The 23458-nt window shown below is 35.8% G+C and overlaps 3 protein-coding genes across 10 annotated transcripts in view; 2 read left to right on the top strand and 1 right to left on the bottom strand.

Moving 5' to 3' along the window:
- Positions 1–5009: 5009 nt before the first annotated feature.
- On the top strand, positions 5010–9056 carry LOC133873147 (ferritin-3, chloroplastic-like). The gene is made up of 8 exons (XM_062310876.1): positions 5010–5480; positions 6652–6735; positions 6823–6883; positions 7027–7114; positions 7929–7990; positions 8090–8155; positions 8601–8664; positions 8763–9056. Exons 1-8 carry the CDS (start codon positions 5122–5124, stop codon positions 8813–8815), a joined length of 837 nt encoding a protein of 278 aa, XP_062166860.1. The 5' UTR covers positions 5010–5121; the 3' UTR covers positions 8816–9056.
- A 1240-nt stretch (positions 9057–10296) lies between these two features.
- LOC133873430 (uncharacterized) lies at positions 10297–16603 on the bottom strand. Its single transcript, XM_062311134.1, has 7 exons — positions 16383–16603; positions 14477–14792; positions 14298–14400; positions 13835–14179; positions 12637–12731; positions 12425–12569; positions 10297–10427 (listed from the first exon to the last, which is right to left on the bottom strand). The coding sequence occupies exons 2-7, from the start codon at positions 14765–14767 to the stop codon at positions 10297–10299; spliced, it is 1110 nt and encodes a 369-aa protein (XP_062167118.1). The 5' UTR covers positions 14768–14792; positions 16383–16603.
- A 98-nt stretch (positions 16604–16701) lies between these two features.
- The window catches only part of LOC133873983 (F-box/LRR-repeat protein At2g42720-like), a 33776-nt gene continuing 27019 nt past the window's right edge, over positions 16702–23458 (top strand). For 2 of the 8 annotated variants that reach the window (XR_009901191.1, XM_062311797.1), the window contains exons 1-4: positions 16702–17201; positions 18196–18344; positions 20579–21598; positions 23133–23352. Coding sequence is in view for 6 of the 8 variants with exons in the window: in XM_062311797.1 (XP_062167781.1) it covers positions 20594–21598; positions 23133–23333 (1206 nt within the window). In the remaining 2 variants the exon portion in view is untranslated. Of the gene's footprint in view, positions 17202–17375; positions 17481–18195; positions 18345–20578; positions 21599–23132; positions 23353–23458 lie in introns of all 8 variants that reach the window. The other 6 variants (XM_062311794.1, XM_062311795.1, XM_062311796.1 and 3 more) reach the window with 6 other exon arrangements.

Genomic DNA, 23458 nt, shown 5'->3' with positions numbered 1-23458 from the left:
AAACTAACAAATCCTGATTCTTATAATCTTTGTCCATCTTTTAATAGGATTAACATATTACACGTGAAAATTACATATTTTAAAAATATATGTTAATTTTATATAATAATTTGAATTTTTTTTTATTTAATCTAGTTTCAAGAAGTACTTCACACATTTCAAGGCATATAATTGAAGGCTATATTCATCTTTCTTCCTTTTTTTTTTTTTTAAAAAATAAAATAAAAATAAAAATTGAAGGCTAGAAGTAGGGTTGACAATTTTTGACACGACCCGCAAACCCAACACAAAAAAATTGGGTTAGGGTTTACTGTAATCGGGTTCGGGTCTGGCGGGTTGACCCGCCAGGCACGATTCTGACCCGGTTATGTTTAAAAAAAAAAGAAAAAAAAGGCAGTCGGTCGTCGAATTAGTATGCCTTGAGAGCATGGTCTGTTGGAGAGCATTCCGAGCTGGGAAGCGAAAAATGTGAAGCGGTTGAAGAGATGGAGAAACTGCTCGCTGGAGAGCATTCCGGAGCTCTGCAACTGCGGAGTGGCCATAGAAGACACCGACATTTTTGGAGTCCCAGCCAAAGCCTCTTCTCGAATGACTATGCCTTTGTCGTGCACGCCTTATTTTCTTGTTAAAAACCCACGGCCTCACAAACGAAACTTTGTTTGCTCCTCTGATATTGTGGATGCTAGTGCTACTCAAGGCATGGTTCGCACCAGTATTGATCAATTATGAACTGAGTGGAAAATAAAGAAAGAAAAGAAATATCAAAGAAAGAAACCGGCAATTAAAGACATGAAGGTAAAAACTAAAATTGAAGGTTGAAACTTGAAACATGTGAAATTGATGTCGGATCGTGTCGGGTTAATGAGTTACACGATTATTAGTCGTGTTTATCGGGTCATGTTCGGGTCACGTGTCACAACCCGATTAATAATAGAGTCGGGTTCGCGTCGAACCCGTTTATGTAATCGGGTCGGTCAGGTTGACACGAACCTGACCCGAATGCACGAATTGCCAAACCTAGTTAGAAGAGACTTCTGGATTTAAGATTCTTAACAGTTTTTCTCGTGTCAAACACCAATCAATTTATACTCGTAAAAGAGAACAATGATAAGCAATAGAACCTTCCGAAAAGTACTGGCCGGAGATAACTCCAATACTTAACTCAATGAAGTGTTTAGAGTATGAAGGTAGGAAAATATTTAGACACAGAATTTTGAGCAAGAGCCAAAAGTCTTTTTTACCTTATTGTGATCACTTATGTATCTTTTGTAGTAGCCTATATACAACCGTTTCTCGTCGGTTTTTGTACCATGATCCACATTCCATATGTGTGACTTATCTCACGTTCTGCTTGATTGAAGCACACCTTGCCCTAATAATTAGACTCGTATCACAACTCGTGGCCAATACAACAATTTTAATGTCAATGTAATACTATAATGGCTTCGAAATTAATTCTCTTTTAGGCATGCAAGATGAACTCGAATAAATTGACAGGCCGGTTAATTTTGAGCTTTAGGCGTGTGGGTTACCAGCCCATTACCCAACTAAGATCTTTAAGAAAATCACAAATTTGACCCGAAAAATATAATATTTGTATATAATACAAACCTATCTATTGTATGACATGACACTTTGGCAACTAGCTAGGTTCTACTTGCAGCCAAACAATTCTTACCTTATTATCGTTTAAAGTGAAGCCCCATGGTGGGAAGGCCGTGTGCTATCCACGAACCCCATAGCGCATGAGGCTCTATCTATCCCTCTCACAGACGTTTGGCAACTAAATTAAGCAATATATAATATCTGAATTTGAGGATGCCTTCCCAACATCATGTGGTCATCAACGCATGGTGTCCACAAGCCCCATCAATGGAGCATCTTATATATATATATATACGAGAAGTTTTGGGTGGAATTAATTCCTACCACATGAGTTTCACTCCATGTGTCTTGTATTGTACATAGATTGTACAATACTGTTGTACAAGAATATTTTTCACACACACACATTCAAAAAGTTAACGGTAATTGTTAGGATTTCTCCTGCATCGGTTGTGGAAGGAGTTGGGTGGTCAGTTTATAATTATGAGGGAAAGCGTCATCTCATGAACTAACTTTTGGAGTTGAGACTGCATCAGTTGTGGAAGGAATTGGTTGGTCAGTTTATAAGTATGAGAGAAAGCGTCATCTCATGAACTAACTTTTAGAGTTGAGAGAGACCCAAAACCACTCAACAGTTTCAACATCATAAAAGAGATCGAGAGAAGCTTGCTTTTATGAGTGAAAGTCATTGACAAAGAGCTGCACTGTCCTGATGATATTTCTTTTTAGAGGAATACACTGTCCTCATATAACAACAACGAAGGGTTCTCCATCACCTTTGCTTGATGGCCGACTAAACCCCAAGTCCAACTTCTTTTGAGTGGCTAGCTAGATTCCTTTCGTAATTGGTTGCACTACCCGGTCCCTGTTACTGTTAGTGATATTTATTCTTTCCAGTTCGCTCCAACCGACGGTGCCAATTGCAAAAGAGATTTGGGGCCGGACAGAACTAAGATTGTTTTGAAAGTAGCAAAATTATAAATTGAAAACAAAAAAAAGTAATTCAGAAATAGATAAATAATTCTAAAAGATTTAAAATTTAATTGATAATTTCAAACTTGATTGCTAAAATAATACAAACCGAAGTATTTAACCAGCAGAATACTTTGAGAAAAAGAAATTAATAAAAATACAAAAAATAACCGTAAACTTGAAAACAAAGTAAAACTCTTGTACATGCATAAAGTAAAATATATTATTCTAAAAATAATATTCAAATATTTTGTAAGATTCTTTTCATTCTCGGAGCTGATCTTATTTGGTAAATAATATTCAAATCTCATGCCTGATTTTCTCTTGCATCAGATTTTTGCATGGTCGAATTGGTCGACGAGCCACTTGCACTATATAAAACAACCACCAAAGTGGCTGATCACGACCTGTGGGGAGTCTCCAATAATTAAGTAAATAATGTACTCATAGAGAGAAAATAGAATTGAGAGAATTTAAGGAAAAAAAATTACTCTTATATGATTTAGGGATGGTCACCCTCTTTTTTTCTTTTCTTTTTCCTATATTCGGAATATAGTATAGCAAGAGAAAGTATATATATATATATATATATATGTGCAAAGTAAAGGTCCAAGTTAATAAGGAGGAAAACCAGTGAAACAAACATGAAACTAGAAATTAAAAAAAGGAATAAATAAATAAAAAAAGCAAGTGGTCTAAACAAGACGGAGTTTTCCTCAACTTAGTCTCAAAAAGTTATTTTATTAATTATTTGAGAGTAATAGTTGTGAAAGAACTAATATTTATCTTTAAAACATGTAATTTTTACATACATTTTAAAAAATATATGTATAATGATAAATATCAATTTTAATAGCCCCAATTCTAGGCTATTATCATGTTAAAATATTAATGTATGATAAAATGTCCCATCAAGTAATAACAATACAATTGTTTTTCATTTGCTTTACTTTTTATCTATTTTAATTTTGCATAAACTCAAACTATATCTTTTTTCAATACTAAAAGAAAGGAAGATCAATGCAGGGCAAGTAGGAAAGAACTATCAACCATGTGAAATCTAATCTAAACTGATATTCATTTCCATTTGAGTTCAAACAAAACAGATTGTTTGTTTGGGCAATTTGGGCCGGGTTTACGTGGCCCGTACTGGGCCCAATTATTTCACATGTTTTGTGGGTCGGCAAATAACGAGCCCAATTTTCACGAGCTCTCTAGAAAAAATTTTCTAGCGAAGGCAACGGCTGAGAAAATGTCTGCTTCATGTATTTATCGATGTACGTGTTAGCCTTACTAAAGACAAATAATTAATGTTAACTAGTCCAACCTCTGCTGGCAGATTGTGACATATTTATTTTTATCACATTATTCTAAAATTGAGATATTTTAAATTTTAAGGTAATCCTATAAGGGCATTTTTAAATTATTAATTATTATTTCAATCATATATTTTAACTTTTATCGAGATATTAATATAATTTTTAGAAAACTAAATATATTTTTAGAGATAATGAATATTAAGACGATAAAATATAAATTGTTTAGTTAAAAAGGATGGGTGAGAGTCCGAAAACTCAACCATTGAGTTATGTGATATATATATATATCCAAATTCCATTTCCCAAATGGAGTTATATTCGAAAGAGATTAGATATGTGTTTGGTATCATTTTCCTACACATTTTTTATCCATTTTAAAAAAAAAAAAAACAAAGATTGATGCACAAATTCAATGGTACGTGGATTTGCACATCATTTATATGGAGATAGACATAAATGTATATGAGAATAAAAACAAACATTTATTTGAAGATTAAAGCCTTAGTGAGTCGGCTTTCCGTGAGATTATAAAATGGTATGTTAGGATATCATTCAAGCCAAAACTTTAATTAAACCTATAAATTTAAGCTGAATTATACTATATTAATTACTCTAACTCGTTACAACTTTTTATTATGGGATTCAATCGTTTTTTACACTGACAAGTATATACTCAATATTATTAATAAGTTTAAACTAATCGACAGTATTAATATTATTTTTTATACTTCTTTATCATATTAATTATTATTTTTTTAAATAAAGTTATTTAAAATACGTGGTGTGTGTATATATATATATATATATAAATATGTATAAAATGAGTGTGAAAAGGATCTTTGCCAACCCGACCGAGTCAAAAATTGCTCGAAGAAAGCCTGACTTTGGGGAAGTTAGGATTGCAACGTGGGCGGGATATTTCGTTAGATTCCACGAGCAATGGATAAGACCACGGGTTCTCCACACGCCTCTCCACACGCCTGTCCACGTGTTCCAACTATAACCATCCACGAGTGTATTGATCCGACGGTCCCAAAAAACCCTGTCCATCTTAGAAGACGTGTACTGGTCCCCCGCCAACGCTATTTATACGCGTATACCCGCACATTGACGATCACTTCAGCTACCCATTCTTCTTCTTCATCTTCTTCTTCAACTTCCAAGCTCTCTGTTTTTTGAAATTCTCAATTTTCTGCGTATATATATATATATATATATATTGACAATGTTTCTCAGACCCATTTCAGTTTCAGCCTTTCCTCTTTCACCCATGAAAGGGGATACCCATAGTCATAGAAGCCCATTTCTGTTCTCAACTGCCCTGTCATCTTCTTCTTCTAATTCTTTCTTGAACTATGCTTTCTCTTCCACTATTTCTATGAGATTTAGGCAACGAAGAAGTGACAAATTACTCGTTGTTTCTGCAACAAACAAGATCGTTGGGACACCTCTAACTGGAGTGTTGTTTGAGCCATTTGAAGAGCTCAAGAAGGATGCTTTTGTTGTCCCGGTCTCCCCTCGAGTTTCGCTTGCTCGGCAGGGGTACTCCAAGGAGTCTGAAGCGGCGATCAATGAGCAGATCAAGTGCGTAATTTTTTCCTTCTTGCTCTTCCTTATTGTTGTTTTATTAATTAAACATTAAATTTACTATTTTCTATTTAATTAGGTTTGGTTGATGTGGGGTTGTCAACTCACTATTGATTTTATTTTTTTTAATTAATATTATTTAAAAATAAATTGATAATCGATAATACCACATCAACGGAAAAAAAATAAAAGAAAGATAATTTATTTCATTGTTTAGGCACATGAGTGATATTAATTGAATTATTAAATTTACTATTTTTTTTTTTATTAATTTAAGTTTTAGTACCACCGGTAATTCAACATATATTTTAAATGTTTTTTATATACAGTATGTTGCCAAACTTGTTGACAAGCATATATCTTGTCAAACTTTTTGACAAGATAAGTATTTGGGATGGTACTCATTAACATGATAATTTATTTCATTGTTTAGGCACATGAGTGATATTAATTGAATTATTAAATTTACTATTTTTTTTTTTTATTAATTTAAGTTTTAGAACCACCGGTAATTCAACATATATTTTAAGTGTTTTTTATATACAGTATGTTGACAAGCATAGATCTTGTCAAACTTTTTGACAAGAAAAGTATTTGGGATGGTACTCATTAACATGCTAATATGTATATATATATATACTATTTTTAACTTTAAAAGTTTAAATTAATGAATTTATAGTGGAATGTTAATTTTTGATACAACCTGATAATTTGATTTTAATCAAATACAAAATTAACAGGTTAAGGTTGATAAGTTTTGCCCATTTAATTAAATGAGTCGGCTTAGAGTTGACCTACATAGCCTTATATATATACCTATGTCTCGACACGTGACATAGAGTTGACAATTTTTTACACAACTTCTAAACTACACATAAACCCAATTAACATGAAATTGGTGAGATTGAGTTGAGGGGTCTGACCCATTTTATTAAATAAGTCGAGTTAGAATTGATTTATATAATTTTATACTCATGCTTCGACATGATCCAAACCTGACACAATAACACGAATTGCCACCCTTAATTTCGACCAACAATATCACACTAAATCACTAATAATTGTTGTTATTGTTGTTGTTATCCCAACATTTCTGTATCGTTAGTACTTTTATTTATACAAATTAAATCACTCTTTTTACTCACGTCTTGTGTTCCTTTGGTTACAGCGTGGAATACAACGTGTCTTATGTGTACCATGCCATGTTTGCCTACTTCGACAGGGACAACATTGCCTGCAAGGGCCTCGCCAAGTAACCTCACAACAAAACTTCCACCCCATCTTATGGCTTATTGCTACAATCCTATGAATTAATGTATGGTCTTCTTGCAATCTACAGGTTCTTCAAGGAGTCAAGTGAAGAAGAAAGAGAGCATGCTGAAAAGCTGATGGAATATCAGGTTTTTTTTTTTTTTTAATATCAAATGTCTTACTCCTTCTATGATTCCCTCATCATCAAGATAAAGGGTTTTTTTTTTTTTAATTTTTATAATGTAATATTTCCTTTTGCTGGAATATCTAATAGTACTCCAATTATAATTAGAACAAACGAGGAGGAAAAGTAACACTACACTGTATAATAAATCCCCCCTCAGAGTTCGAGCATGAAGAGAAGGGAGATGCCTTGTATGGTAAGTTTCCCGATCACCTCTCCATGTTGTCTTGCCAGAAACTCTGTGATCTTGACAGTATATAACTTTTATTAGAATTACATATTTCTCCCCATGCATCAATCTTATGGGATCATTGCTTTGATAGTTAAAACTACTATCGAACCATACAAATTCTAGTACAATTATGAATGGTTATAACTATTCATCTTCTGTTTCACTATACATCTTCTAACGTTTTGTATTTAATGTATTAAGAGAATTTTTCAATTGGTTAGTTATTATTATCTTCAACTATGAATGAGTTTTCAGTGTCTTCATTGAGATGTTTGTGTTGTGAGTTGAATCTTTAACATATCTTTCATTTTAGTTAAATATTTCACGTGCTAGGAAGAAGTTTAAGCGTATACGTGAGAGCTAAGGAGTGTTTGCATATTTATTAAATTATAAAAGTCATCATTTTTTTATTAGCTTTAGTTTTGGGATCAGCGAAGATTTAACAAGTAGACCATCATGCAGATAGATGTGTAAGAAATGCATGTGGCTTTAGTTGGTTTTGACAGTCGAATTTGGGTATCTGGTGACATATATAGGCCTGTATATTTAACTTTTCTTTTGGGTTTCGATGAAATTGATCAATTATCAAAAAGAAAAACGAATACATGTGGGAGTCTCAACCTTTTCTGCAATTTCTTCTTCTATTTCCTAAAGAATTTGCCAAATCAGCTATTTTTTCATTGTTTGTTCGACTTTCTACTGCATTGTGGTGTTTATATTCTGAGCATTAATTTACTCATTCCAATAACTTTGGTGGCCCTCTTGGTTCTTGGTTCAGCTATGGAATTAGCATTGTCTTTGGAGAAGTTAACGAACGAGAAACTTCTGAGCTTGCACAGTGTAATACATCTTCACTTTTTTCTGACTTCCGAATCAAGTTAATGTTTACACTAGTGCTTCCGAGGGAATATATTCACTCTGTTTTTTTATGAACAACAGGTGGCAGGCCGTAACAATGATCCTCAAATGACAGAATTCATTGAGAGGGAGTTTCTAGCAGAGCAGGTGAACCTCGAGTTCATCTTTTTCTTCTTAGCATGGCACGATTTGTAGGACGAAGAAAATAAGAAAACACAAAATCTCGTATCTTTGACATATCTCTGCTTTTCTTTTTCTCATAAATTATGCCAATGAAAGATGAGAAATGATACAAATCCATCCCCTACCCATCTCATTTTCAAATTCACAACATAATTGGATTTGTGGACCTATATTGGGTCTCACAAATCCAATGGTAGATTTGAAACTTAGTTGTATGGAGATTGTTAGAGGATGGATGTCTAACATGTCCTATGAAAGATTATTTGTCTTGTTCTGTCCAATAAAAAAAGAAAACACAACCAAAAGTAACAACAAAATGAAGGAAAGGCGTCTTACATATACGCTCATTTTTTTATGGTGGGCTTTTTTAGTGTGACTGAATCAATTAATTGACTTAATTATTTAATAGGTTGAAGCCATTAAGAAGATAGCAGAATATGTTGCTCAATTGAGGATGGTTGGCAAAGGCCACGGTATGATTCATATTTCAAAGACTGCTTTCCTTCTCTTCTAACTCCAATCCCTTTCTTTTTAGTTTTTTGGGCTCTAAGTGTTGTTTGGTGCCTTGCAGGAGTGTGGCACTTTGATCAGATGCTCCTCCATGAGGGTGATGCTGCATTTTGATGAATTACAGTGTTGTTTTTGTTCTTGGTTACAATCTGCTTGTTGCTGCTGAAGTTCTGGGATGGGTTTATTTGCATAAATATGTGTGCTTATTTAGGTAATTAAGGATGATTAGAGTGCAAAATCAGAGAGAATAATAAGAACTTGTTACAGCAGAAGACATGAATCTTATCAGTGACACACAAATATCTCAGCTGTCTTGTATTAACAATATTGTAATAAACTTATCCTTTGTCTGATATGTGTGGAGGGATTTGATGCCTAAGCATTCTGTTGGATCAATGGAAGTCCAAACCAAATTACAGTCTACGCTCAGAAGCTTATATTTACATAACAAAATGGTATGCTTAAGACTAGCCTGTGATCAAGTTCACCTTAAGACCAGTTCTCTGAAAGCGAAGAACATGCATGGTTCAAGTTGACGAAAAACAAAATCTCCAATAAGACCTCTTGCTTCTCTTTACAGTGCAGTCATTTGCAGGACAAGAAGAGTGAACTATCTCCCACATCACTCGTATGTCTGCATATTCCCCACAAGACTCCATGTCCTTGTAGAGACTCACAAGCCCTTGCCTATTCCCTGCCATTATTTCCATGAGAGAGTATATATATGAAGTTTAAGAAGTTAAATCACCGAATAAGTGTGGCCCAATACGTGAACAAAATTCGAAATTCGAATTCAGGACTTCTACTGCAATTCCTATCATCTTGTAAAAGTCTTACTTACCTTTGGCCTTGAGCCTGAGGTGTGAAGTAACTTTGAGAAATATGCACTTGGTTGGGAATAGAAGTGAGGGCTTGAAGCCCTTGAAGCACAGAAAGCCCCTCCAGCTCTCCTCCATCTTCACATGGTTGCTCCTTCCTTCCTTCCATTATATATTTTCATTCTCACCGATATCTTAACTTCCCTAACTAATAATTAAACTAACGCTAAAAGCAAAACAACAAGCTGCAGCCGACAAAGCACAAAGCAACATGCTTAAAGACAGACAGCCTTCGTGTATTCGAATGATAGGACAAACAAACTGGTGGGTTTACGGTAGAGATGGGCATTGAGTAGGAGAGGTCCTTTTGGACTTGGCCTTTCCCATTCATGCCTCTCACAAAAGATTCTCATTTTCTAAGCATTCGTAGAAGGTATGATGGGGCCCCGGTCAAACGGTTGGTTGCTTTTTCTTTCAGTGCCTTGGTGTTTGTCTGCACCTCTCTCTTGTCCATTCATGACAAGATAAATAATGTCATTAGTCAAATCAAAGAATGACAACTAGAGTAATCGGATTCTAATTGTATCGCTTTCAAAGTGTGCTTATTCTTCCAGCAGCCACTGCTAGCGCCTAGCAGGAGTGTTGAAGCATGTGCACTGCAACTGTTTTTGGTGTAATCTTCAACTGCCTCCCATGACATCTCACCAGCTCTGGGTTTTTCACCTTAGTTTGAACCCCATAACAGAATATTTACTTCTAAAATACATTGAACCACGATCAAAATCCACCAGTTCCATAAACTAACCGGTGAACATCTTCTCCTAATCCCGCATTCCATGCGAGAGAGTTTGTCTTCTTCAGGATAAACAAAAGGCAGTACTCCAAAAGTTCATAGACAAATAGTTGAACTGCACATACGCATGAAATTAAGCAGAACCAGAAGGCTACGTCTTATCAGTCATATTAGAACAACTGATTCATATTCTCTCAGGCGTAAAGAGTAATGAGAAATGCTACTATAGAGGCTATTTGTCGGAACAGAGCGGAGCGAAGTGGGGTTTTCCATAATACGTCCATATAAGTTACGTATGCATATTGTCGAATCACGTAAATCTGTATCTTGATTTTTTCATACTCTATTTTTGATTCCATAGTATTCATCATTATTGTGCACGGTAACAAGTTGTAGTTAACCTTCCCATCAACAAGAACATGCTGTTACATCAAGATGGAAAATTACTTCATGATATGTGTGAGAGCCTACTTCAACCTGTTTCACTGGATAAGGATCAATGGCAAGCATTCCGTGGGTTCATGGGGTCCAGATGATGGCTCAAAAAGCAGATTCGTGTTGAAAAGAAAAAAAAGGAAAACAGTTTGAAATAGTTGACATACAATGCACAACCAAGTTTTTAAGCATCCAATGCATGGAGACATTCAGCCTCTTCAAGCCTTTCCTCAACCCTACTGCTGCAGTGAAAAATTATGTATTCACGTTGTTAATTCAGCGATAAATCAGTACCATTAATTTCAAAAATTTAAATTAATGGAAAATGGTATTTAAATGGGATGGTCAATACTCCACGGACTTCGCTTGGGTGGGGCCAAGACTCAAGAGAGAGGTAGCACGTAAGAAGTTTCGAACTCTAATCCTCAAGAAATAATATTCCTAGAAGACGCAAGTTTAAACAATTTAACATTGGAGTTTGCACTGAGTTTTAGCCTTTTCAAGCTGCTCTGTGGTGGGATCGGGCTATACCCACGGTCGATTTATTTGATATTTATTTTATTTATGAACTTGTGGCCAAAATCTCCATCTAAAGAGAATTTGAGCAATTGGAACTTGTTTATTTGTCGAACTCTGAATTAAATAGTAGAAGAATAATATTGTGACACCAGAATTGATAAAGTCCAATTTACACAATGTTATTGCTCTAAAATAAGTAATATTTTGGTGTATGCTCTAATATGGTGCGGAACATCAAAATCACACGCTCATGGGCACTCGCATATACGTGGCAGTAGGCCCTCTAAGGACTTAGTATGAAGCATCGGAGAGATTATATTGTAATCATTATTTTTTAATAGTCATAATCATACAATCTAGTAATTTGATATAGATCACAATCTAGTAATTTGATATAGATCACGAGATGCATCTAAAGTAGATCAAATGGTTAGATCAACTTGATCCCCAGTAAAAACCACAATTTTACTATAAAAACCACATTTAAAAAAAAAAAAAAAATTCCTCATTTTATTTCAAATCTGTGCTTGGGTTTAAATGACTCATAGGGTGAATTATTGTATGAGATATCATGTACATTAATTATTATTTTTTGCTCATCAAATATCACAACAACACAAAAAAAAAAAAAAAAAAAAACAAAAACAAAAACACACTGAAAGGGTAGAGAAATTAAATGTTAGGTGCCTTAGATAAGTAAAACCTTAAAAGAAGTACATTTAATGTTGAGGCACCATCTAGTCATTACAAATAATCATACACAAGGCACCTTTAAATAATCTTAGAAATGGGAGGAAATTCCAAATCCTAATTGTTAAGATTAGTAGAAAATTCTAATAAAATTAAATAAAGACTCATAATCCTTAATAGATAAGGATTCTTAATAATACATAAAAACTCGTAAAACCTAATGGACAAAGGGTTACTAAAAGTAAATTCTTTTAATCCCCTAATTTTTATCAATTTCTTTTAATAGCAAGAAATGCAATCTTAATCATGATACCCCATATAGCTGTGCTTATTCTTTTTTGGTGATGATATTGATGACAATAATAATAGTGGTGTCTTATTGCTTGATTATGCTAGTGGATCGTAGTTCGTACCGATTGCACTTATTGCCTGATAATATTAGTGGGTGGTGACGGTTGCACCTATTGCCTGTTAATGCTGGTGGTGACGGTGGTGGTGGTGGTGGTAACTCATCACTTGGTGGTGCGGGTGGAGCTGATCCAGGGAGGGGAGCAGGATTGGAAAAAATCATAGATGCATCTTTTGAAAAAATCCTGACAGCTACCCAGCGAGACTATATAAAAAGAAATAAATGTAAGTTCTAGTATACCTATAATAACAATTATCTTAATTAATCATACCTCAATTTGATTCAATCCCAATTGCCATGGGCCACATTTTAGCACTCTAGAAAGATTTACGCGATATATAGTCATATACCAACCGATCTCCCTTTCTTCACGTATGTATGTATAGATAGTACCATATCCAGATTTTCGCTTGAGGCCGTACTGCCATCTCTCTCTCTCGTTCTGCCCAGAGCCCCCCAAAAATAAGAACTTGTTGTTGCCGGGGGAGGGAGGCCGCCTCACTCCCCCCGGCTCGTTTGTGCCCCTTAGTCCACATGGACTAAGGTTTTTTTGCTCTCCTCCCTGAGTTTTCTCAGTGGAGGCTTGACTTTCTCCCAGCCTTTGGGCTGTGGAGGTGATGTTCCCCCCGGTCGAGCCGGTGGTGGTTATCTTTCCCCTGGCCTTTCGAGGCTATGGTGGCTTTTGCTTGTGTTTTTTTGTTTCTGCTTCTCTTTTCTTTTCGTCTCAGGCAGGAATGCTAAATCAAGGAGTCCCGCTTGAAATGTGGTGGCTGTTCGTGTTTTTTCATCGGCGGTTATGGCCTTTTCTTCAACTATTTTCTTCGACATTTGGTGCCAGATCTACTCAATCCCGTCGCTTTCTTAAAGACACGCGCCCCTTAGCTGCGTTACCCGACGTCGTCCGCTCCTTTTGCCGGTTGCCCTAGTCACGCAGGTCGTCAGCGTCCGGCGCGTGGTCTGCACGCGCCAGAGAGCTCTTTGCTCTTTGGCGCGCTTGACAGCCACGCTCCGCATCTTTCTGGCCGGGCACGGTGGGGCTGGGGGCTACGGTGGCTGATCTGCGGCTGGGTGGCATCGGTGACGGCCCGTGTGGGTCACGCGCCGCCGTCTCCGGCGGTTTCAGGCCCTGCTTCTACTGCTGGCAGCTTGATTTTAGTGGCTTTCTGTCTGTTTGTGTTGTTTATTCTCTTGTTTCTTCATGTACAGTCTGCTTGTGTATTACTCAGATTTTATTGGAATTTTAGTTGGCTTGATGCTAGATCGGCCCTCTTTTATTTGAGAGTGTGCGTTAATGTAAGAGAGGCTCAAATGTAATTCTAATAAGGTCTGATGTTTCTGCGTATGCAGCTGTTTTTAAGCCAGATCCTTCTGGCTTAGAGTTTAAGGGCTCTTGTCCTTTTACTCATGATGTACTTTGCAGATTTGATAATAGCATATGCTATTTGTTTCAAAAAAAAAAAAGATAGTACCATATCCATATGCCTCGCCATAAAAGAATCCAATAAAATATGTACGGTCATGGATAGGCTGTTCTTTCCTAATTTTTTTCCAAAATACTTTAGTTCCTCCAATCTCTATGGCATTCTTTTCACCAGTTGGAGGCCTTTCAAGCATCACAAAGTAGTACTTATCACAGAAACGATGGTCCAAAATTTGGAATCGCCTTCTCATCTCATCTATATCAACGGGCAATTCGCTTCGATCGTGTAATTGGTGAACAAATGGATGAGGAAATAAGCTCCGTTCACGACGAACCACGGGGTATACAAAATCTCGAAGAAGACAAACATCTGAAGGCACAAATGCATGCATACCTAAACAAATAATTAACAATAATTAATTGAAAGTAGGACAAGTTCGTGCGTGGATACTAATGCTCTGTTATTTGTTTTGACATAAAATATTTTTAACAATGCGGTGGTGCCTTATTACCTGATAATGATGATGGTGGTGGTGGCGATGCTGCTCGGGGCACCCGTTTGAAAATGTTGAGATGTAGAAGTTTTGAAAAAATATTGATAGCTTTCCACCGTAACTATGTATAGACATAATTAAATTCAATTACAAACATACCCATAATGAACAATAATTAACTCGAAAACAATTTATACCTCAACTTGATGCAATCCCAATTCAACCGAACCACATTTCAGCACTCCCTGTGTATCTACGTGATATATAACCATACACCAACTGGTGGCACTTTCTCCATTTATGTACGTGTACATAGTTGCCTTCCCATATGAATATCCCGATTCACGGATATGAAATTCATCACCAGTTTTACTCCAAAACCTTTTACTTCCTATGATCTCTATCGCATTCTCTCTACCAACTGGAGGCCCTTCTGGCATCACGAAGTAGTACTTAAGCTGGTCCGAACATCGGAATCTCCTTCTCATCTCAATTATATCGAGTGGCAGTTCGCTTTTATCATGTAATTGGTGAAAAAATGGATGAGAAAATAATTTTGGTTCGCGACGAACCAATGGGTATACAAAATCTCGGAGAAGACAAGTATCTGAAGGCAGAAAGCCATCCATACCTAAAAATTTCATAATAATTAACCGAGAATAACACAGTTTCATGGATGTCATTAAACAAAAATTAAATCTCTTGTTAGTATTCAATGCCGCTTCAAACACTCAAGGACAGTTGTCGGTGTTCTCTGTTTCAACACACCCACAACATTTTGTTCTTCCAGTTTTCCTATAGCAGCATAGGAATTGGATAAGACCATTGTGCTATTCTTTTCCTTTGATATCTGCTGGGAACTCACTGTCGGCCTCCTTATAGTTCTATCAAAATAACTATATATTTCGCACCACCACCTTAAACTGTTTCTTATGTTAAATTATACTTGGCTCCCGCTTGAATCATGCATCATTTTAGTATCAGGCCTTCGTTAGATTTTGAAAACAAAGATGTTTGGTTTTAAATTTGTAGTTTATGCTATTTTTGGGTGAAGAGTTTTTGCTAGGCAGAGCATAAAATAGAAATGAGCATCCTGAAAACCAATTTCAGATTTCGGCTTCCACCAAAAACTTGTCCCAAACACCGATTCTGTCAAAAACCACTCGACAGCGGCGTATGTGTCTCCTCTGTCGATTAGTTTTAATAATTTTCTTTTTTGTTTTGCTCTTTCTAATTAGGTTGTTGCTTTTGCATACTTCTTGTGTACTTAGGGCGCCTCACGCTTTCAATGGGATTGGTCTTATTACTTAAAAAAAAAAAAAAAAAACTCCTAAAACATAGGAAGTTATTATGGATAGAATTAGATGTGAGATTCAAGCTAGAATTATGGCAAAAGGAAGATTTAAAGTTTCAGTTGTTAATGAAGAGTTAAGCCGTATGGCATATACCTGACAAGGAAGATTTTGGTGTAATTTTGTATGCTTGGTCGTGTATAGGTCTTAAATTGAGTTTGTTGTAGCCGCGATCTCTTTTGCTTCTGCAGTATAGGCTCTTTTTCTGTAGGTTGTTTGCTACAGAATTTGGTGTTGGTAGAGGTTGTTTTCTACCTTGGTGTAGATGATGAGTTCCAGTTTTACTGGAGGTCGAGTTTGTTTTCTACCTTAGTGTAGATGTGTTCCAGTTATAAAAGTTTTCTTTCATCAAAAAAATAAAACAATGCATGATTAAACACACAGTAAACATTGTATGTTTTCAAAGCTTATCCAAGAAGCATGCAAAGTTACCCAAAAGGCTAGTCAAGACAGCTGCCTAAACACCAGAACAAGCAATCTCTACAGCAAAAGAAAAACTGTAGAAACAACACCAACAAACCAAAAGAAGCCAGAAAAACATAACCTGGCAAAAACAACCAGAATACAAATCAAACAACCAATACCAACAGCCATTTTGTACATAACATCACAATTCACAAATCATAAATCAGACCCCATAACTAAATTACAGACCAAAAACTAAAATTCCCAATGACATCAAGCAACAAAAAAATGCCCACTCAGATAACCATGCGTCTGTGTGCAAGAGAATGAGAGTAAAAAATTGAACCTGTAGACTGTAGTTGAATAGGTATGCTTGAGACGGCTAGGATACGATACGAGCACTCTCGCAGAAAAGACGAGGGCAAAGATCGGTTGGGAAGAGGACGAGCGAGAAAACCCCCTGTGGGTTTAAGCCTCAGAGCCCCCCGTTGCAAGTGGGTTTCCCAAATGGCTCTGGAAAAAAAAGTAGTGTTTCCAGTGAGCCGTTGGATTATATGATCCAACGGCCAACGAATTGAGGCTGATAAATCCCCAAATTTTTTTCTATTAAAAAAAAATAAAAAATCCCCAAATTTGTTTTAAAAATCCCGCTCACGACGCGGAATCAATTTCAGTCTTCCTCCACTCTTCCCTGGCCGTGAAGACCGAAGCCCACGACCGTTGTCTAGCGTTTCTCTCGGCGCACTTGTCACCGTCGCCACCTCGCAGGCTCGTATCCCTCTCTGTTTTCCTTCAGATCTGATATTCTCACCGTTCCCACCGTCATCCACGTTCCTATTGAGCTCGGCAAAACCCATTTTTAGCCAAATTTTTATCGAGTGAGCTCAAAATGCCCCCTGCAGCAGTTTCAGTAGTGCAACAGTAAATTTGCCTCTTGTCAGACAAATTTATTTGTTTTGTCTCTGCGATTTGGTGTTGATTTGTGTTTTGTTTTTAGTTTTGGTTGATTGGGTGAGAGCTGGTGCTTCTAGATCTAAGTTTGGTTGACACTGCGTTGCTGCTCTGCACATCAAGCTCCGAGCTATCGGTGGAAACAAGACAAAAACACCTGGTCCGGGGGCACAGTCTGCAAAATCTAGGGCTTTTTTCATCAGAATCATTTGAGGTTTTCTTTTTATCCAATTTTGCTTTGCGAATAAAATGCTTTGCTTTTCATTTAAAAGAGTACACATCTATCTCTTGCCAATTTTTAACCCAATCTCTTTTGTAAATTCATCCTTAAATATGTGGCATCACATTGGTCCCAAATATTCAATGGTGGCTAATTTCTTGTATGGAGATGGACAAAAGATGAGAAAAAATAGAAACCAAACATTTTTCTTCAATCTCCCTCTATCTTGTAGACTGTAGTGGTTAAGTCTCACGCAACCTCTGCTGGAACCAGGTAACATATTTCGACGTTAACGTTGATAGCTTTTTCCCTTATGAATGTTTGGTACAATAATTTTACTCTGTATTGGTTATGTCTTTTCATTTCTGGGTTCAGGGCAGTTACTGATTTTGATTAGTAATATTGTTTGTTCGGTGAATTACAGTGGGGTATGAGTGTTCGGTTTAAAGAAATCCTGGGATTATGTTTCTTTGCTGGGAAAATGCAAGAAAGGAATTGAGATGAAATTTTCAACTTCATTTTTCTTTTCCATGGTTTTCTCAGCAACCAAACAAAAGGGTATAGTTTTGTGGGTGCTGGTCCGTTTTTATGCATCTATGGTCTTGATATTATTGGATTTGGTAAATGGGGTAGCCATAAGTAAGTTAATGGGATATTTGGTAAATGGGTAGCCATAAGTAGTTTTGTTGTCTTCATGGGATTATTTGTGGACAATTTCCTAAGATGAATTCTAGCTATATTCGCTTGCAGCATTTTATTTGGGTAAGTCTGGATAAAAAGAGTAAAATTCAGGAAGATTGGAATAAAAGTTATATTGTTTGTAGGTTTTTTGAAGATGTATATTCAGTACGGTTTTGAAAAACAAGATACCAGAGATTCATTGATCAAAAAAAAATTGTAGTATTTTGGCCATCTCTTTGATGCGCACGCTAGGAACATTTGTTGTTGTCAAAAGGATATTGATGTATAATACTATTTTGCTACACAGGCCATTGAAGGCAGGTTGTATGATCATCATGGCAAGTGCAACCTCGATCTGGAATTTGTGAAATACTCGTGGAGATTCAAAGTCAATATAGATTATTATAGGGTTTACAAAAGCCCACAATCCAACAGCTTCGGCAGCATTTGAAAGAGGTATGTTTTATCAACTATTAGTACTTGGCTTTTGGGAGTATTTTACATTCTTAAGATGGAGATCTCTCTCTGACTTCTTCTTTTATATTTCTATAAAATAAAGAAAGTTTACATTGAAGAGCTTTAACCCCAAAAATAACTATAATAATTGAAATACATAAACCTTCCAACAATAATGATCAAGACATTTCTTCATCATAAGTTCTTATACCTTGCTATGTAGTTGCCAAACTGCTTGACGAGGTTCAATTTGAGTTGAGAATGAGTTTTTCTATTTCTAATATAGTGATGGTGTCAAATGAACTCACTAAATTTAGTTGTAAGCCCTAACGTCATTGGTTAATGGGATCTTTCATTGAGTTGTTCATGTTCTAAGTCTTTAGCTCCATTGTTAGGCCGCTCATCGTCTACTCCATTTCCTCGTCAATTTGTTCACCAATTACATGAACGGAGCAAACTGCCACTTGATATAGATGGGTTTTACCACCCAATTAAAAAATTGTGACATACTACAAGTCTACCTTTCAGGCTAAACTAGAGAGCAAAAGCTTTAAAGAAAATGTAGTTTCTTCCGTAATAATATCTGTAACACCCTAGACCCCTAGGGTAATTTTATGATTTTGTGGCTATTTTAGTTTTTTAATTTGTTGTGTGGTAGTTGTTTGCACAAAGTTTCTCGAGCTCAAATAAAGGAAAGAAGATAAATCTCACTTGGAGTGAAATCCTAGGTGCCTACCATGTGTAACTCACTAGTACTAGTAGTAGTCGTACGACAATTATTATTTTTGCAGACACAATTGTAGCATGGATTAGTTTGTGGGAAAAGTCCCTTGCGCACAACCTTGTTGTGCACGAATCAGTCCTCTTTATATGTGGTTTGCCGGTGGTAATGGTACCGGTCTTTGTGTTAGTTACCCAGTGATGGAATAGAACAAGGTTAGTTTAATTTTTTGGGAAAATTACGTATACCCCTTCCAAACTATCATCTTATTGCCAAAGTCTCCTGAACTACCAATTGTGTCAATGTCTTTCTCTAAACTATAAAAAAATGTCAATGTCTCCTATGAAAAAAATACCCTTTACAAAATTAGAAAAAATCTCAAATTTATTTTAAAAAAAAACTATTAAATAATATTTTTTTTAAAAAAAATTTCATTTTTTTTTAAATAATTTTAGTTTTTTTTTTTTTTTTTTTTTTTTTTTTTTTTTTTTTCTTTTTATTATTAGGAGACATTGTCAATTGAGTAGTGGTTTGAGGTGGATATGTGTATTTTTTCTAATTTTTATGCAATTATTCATAAAAAAAAAAAGATGTATAAAAGCTTAAAAAGTGTGGGTTCAGATCCCACAGCTGTCAATTAAACCTATTATTTAACTTATTAAAAGGTACAATACTAGGATTTTGAACAGTAGTTGAAGGAAGATAAAAGCTTGGTGGTGGAGCAATCAACTTGGAGGACTTAACACACTTCTCTCTTGCTATCTTTCTTAGTTTTCTTTGGTTGTCTGCGTGCAAAGGTGCTCAAGCCTATTTATAGACATATAACCAATAGAATTCTCCCACCACCAAAGCGCCAACAATTGGTGCATCTCTTCACCACATTTATCGTCTCGCTTTTTTATTTTATTGGTTACCGCAAACCCTAAGAGGTTGGCTCAAGTGGTAGGGGTCTTGGTCTTGGTGGCATTTCCATCAAGTATAAGGTTTGAATCCTCTTGAGTGCAAACAGATCCTTGGGTTCGCCGAAGTATTACTCGATCCATGTGGAGGGGGCGCTTTGCATTGATTACTACATGAGCATGATCAATTTCCAATGCTTTATCTAGATGATATATTTTATTGCTTTATCTACATGACCATCATCAATTTCCAATGCTTTATCTAGATCGTATATTTTATGTTTGGAGTTTTCGTTGGCAGCATATCTAATTTCACCTCCTTTTGTTATTTGTAAAGAAATGCATTAATTTTCATGAAATAATAGTAGTGATGTTGATGATATCAATGAGCTCCTAATCAAATGTCACCTTTTGGTCAATAAGAACAAGATGGAAGGTTTAGTTGTGAGTTTGAAACTCATTGGATGTGTTTGCGACTTACTACTAAAAAAAATGGTAGTGAATTGTTGATGATATAAGAACAATAAATTACAAAACAGATAGCTGCTTTTGTTTTACATTTTTTTAATCCTTACAAGTAGTTATGTATCATTCTATTTCTCTCAATGAAACAGGAAAATTTTATTATCATGGAAAAGTTGCTTAAACTAAAGGCATGCTCTTCTCTGTCCCAATCTAAAGGAAGATTTGTAGAGAGTAGCGACAAAATCAGCAATCTTCCGATCCATATTGTTCATCACATCCTCTCATTTCTTATGATGGAAGATATTGCACGATTGAGCATGGTGTCCAAGTGGTGGCAAGAATTATGCATATCTATTCCGTCCTTGACCCTTGATGGCATGCGATATCGAGGCAAGGATTATAAACTAATTCACTTTAAGAATTTTCTTGACAGGTTGATGCTTCGACGCAATGGAATGAAGATGACGCAGTTTTGCGTTCGCTGGACTTTTCTTAGTTGGCATTCCGAAGAATATCGTTTTCTCACATGGTTGCAAGATGCAGTAAGGTGTAATGTTGAAGTGCTTTATCTTGACCTCTATATATTTCTTCCAGGAGCTTTTCAAATGCCACTTTGTGTTTTGAATTGTGAATCGTTGAGGTTTCTAACTGTGAGTTTGTACGGAGGGGTTCTCCAACTGCCATCCTCAAGTGTGTTCACGAAGCTTCAATCGTTATCACTAACACGTGTTCGAGTTCTTGACGAGCTTTTTGTGGAACGGATCTTGTCTTCCTGCAACTCCCTTGATAAGTTATGCCTTGATGACGTTAATGGGATTAATAACATTAACATCCGGTCCTCATCTCTAAAATATCTAGAAATTAGGAGTTATGAACATAATGACCTCTTCCATCTTAATGTCTCTGGGGAGCTACTTGAGGAATTGATAGTACGCTGGAAATTTACTCCCTCTGGTGGCAGATCACTAAAAATGACTACTCCCCATCTCAAATGTTTTACATGGGGCGGATTTGCTTCAGATAACTGTTTTTTGGGGAATTTAAAGTGTTTACGTTCTTGTGCATTAAGTCTTGAACAGCTTTCTAGCTCATGGAGGCCCCCGTACTTGGAGTTTTTCCACATTCTAGAACGGATTGAAGAACTAGTGCTACATGTGCAGTGTCTTAAGGTAAACAACCCCATCATTTCTGAAAGAAGTTTGTCATTATTCTGGAGTTATTTTCAAAACTTTGTGGTCCTACATCCCCAAAAAAAAAAAAAAAAAAGCAGCTATAAGAATTTAATCATTTTTTATTGGTATAGTACCTTTTAATCAAAGGTTCCTTTTGTTTGTTTTCTTTTTCTTTTCTTTTTTTCTTCTTTTTTTTAAGCAATAAAAAAGTAGCTATAAGAATTTTGTACTCCTTTAATCTTTAAATGTGCTATTTTTTCTCGTTTTGGGCTGTCTTGGGTTATGCCTCTAAGAGTCCTTGACTTGTTTGAGTGTTGGTGGACGGCTGGGAGGCAAAGGAGTGCTGTTATCTGGAAGATGGTGCCAACATGCATTCTCTGGTGTGTTTGGAAGGAAAGAAATGATAGGTGTTTTGAGGACTTGGAGAGATCATTGGAGGAAATTTTAGCTTCTTTTTTTCATACTTTGTATCTTTGGACGGTGGCTTTTGTGTCACCGTTGTCGTTTACCTTTGATGAATTTCTTGTTCGTTTTTCTCTTTCTAGCTAGGTGCGTTCTCTTGTATACTGCCGGTGTATTGAGGGGCGCCTTACGCTTTTAATAAGACCTACTTATTACCTATCAAAAAAAAATTTCTAGTATTTGATGAGTACACCATGAAATTTGATGATGTGGAATTCGTAGCACACATCTGAAAGAAAAGCCTATTGTGGATAGGCCTTACAGAAAATAGTCTATACTTGTTACAGAAGGAAGTCACCATGACGGTGATGATGCATGCTCTGTGTTAGAAGTAGATATTTAAAGGCACATATTTTCCACTCTACTTAAAATTTCGTTTTAGGAACTTTTGCTATTTTGCAGTCAAAAGCCCTCGGACATTTTGGTAAATCTAAATCTTGTTGTCTGAAGATAAAGATTGTCTTCAACATTCTTTTGGTAGAGCTTGGATTTTGTATCTATTTGTTTATCTTTGGGCTTATACAAAATTACTAGATGTGAAATTATTACTCACTATCATGTTTTATTTAATTTATCTTATCTCCTCAATCTTTTCTATGCTATTATGTCATGCCCAGTTCAGTAATGTTTTCTGGCCTAACAACTAATAAATGGTTTTAGTTTAATTTTATTTTTTCTAATTTTATTTTTTCAACCAAGCATTAGAAAAAAAAATTATGTGAAAGAGATTTTTCGCAAGTATCTTATATACGTTTTAATTTATCCATGTGCGATTATATATATGTTGGAATGAATATATCAAATAATGTACTTCCAGCATTTAATTTTCTTAATTTGTATACTTCCTGTATGCTAGGCCAGGATCCCCTTAAGCCTTTTTAATAATATTTTTTTGCTTATTACCTATCAAAAAAGCATTCAATTTTCTTAGTCAAATCTATTATGAGAAACTGCCTTATACCTGGTTATTTCTTTGATTATGTAAATCTATTATCTTCATTATTCTTGTTTCGCTGCAAGGAAATTTTTTCAAATATCATTCTAATAATTGACATTCGTAATGTTGCAGGCACTATTTAAGGCAGGCATGATGCCGATTCCTTTGAAGCATTTACATACTTTGCATATAAACTTTATCTCGTCAGATGGTATTGATGCCGATCTACTTCCAGCCATATCCTTACTTCTGGAAGGAGCTGTTAAGTTACAATCCCGGTTCGAGGCAACTGGGAGGGATTGGATAAAAATGTGGGAACGACAACAAATGTGAAGCTTATCCCGGAGAAAAGGTGCCTCAGTCTCTCTCCCTCTCTCTCTCATGCTGACGATCACATGAATGCATACACTTAAATATAGTTTGTAACTCTTTCTAATCAATTCATTGAAATTTCATCC

Source organism: Alnus glutinosa, chromosome 7 (genome assembly GCF_958979055.1).
Source record: "Alnus glutinosa chromosome 7, dhAlnGlut1.1, whole genome shotgun sequence".
NCBI lineage: Eukaryota > Viridiplantae > Streptophyta > Magnoliopsida > Fagales > Betulaceae > Alnus > Alnus glutinosa.
Note: the sequence above shows the minus strand (reverse complement) of the source record. Positions and strands in the feature narration are given on the sequence as shown.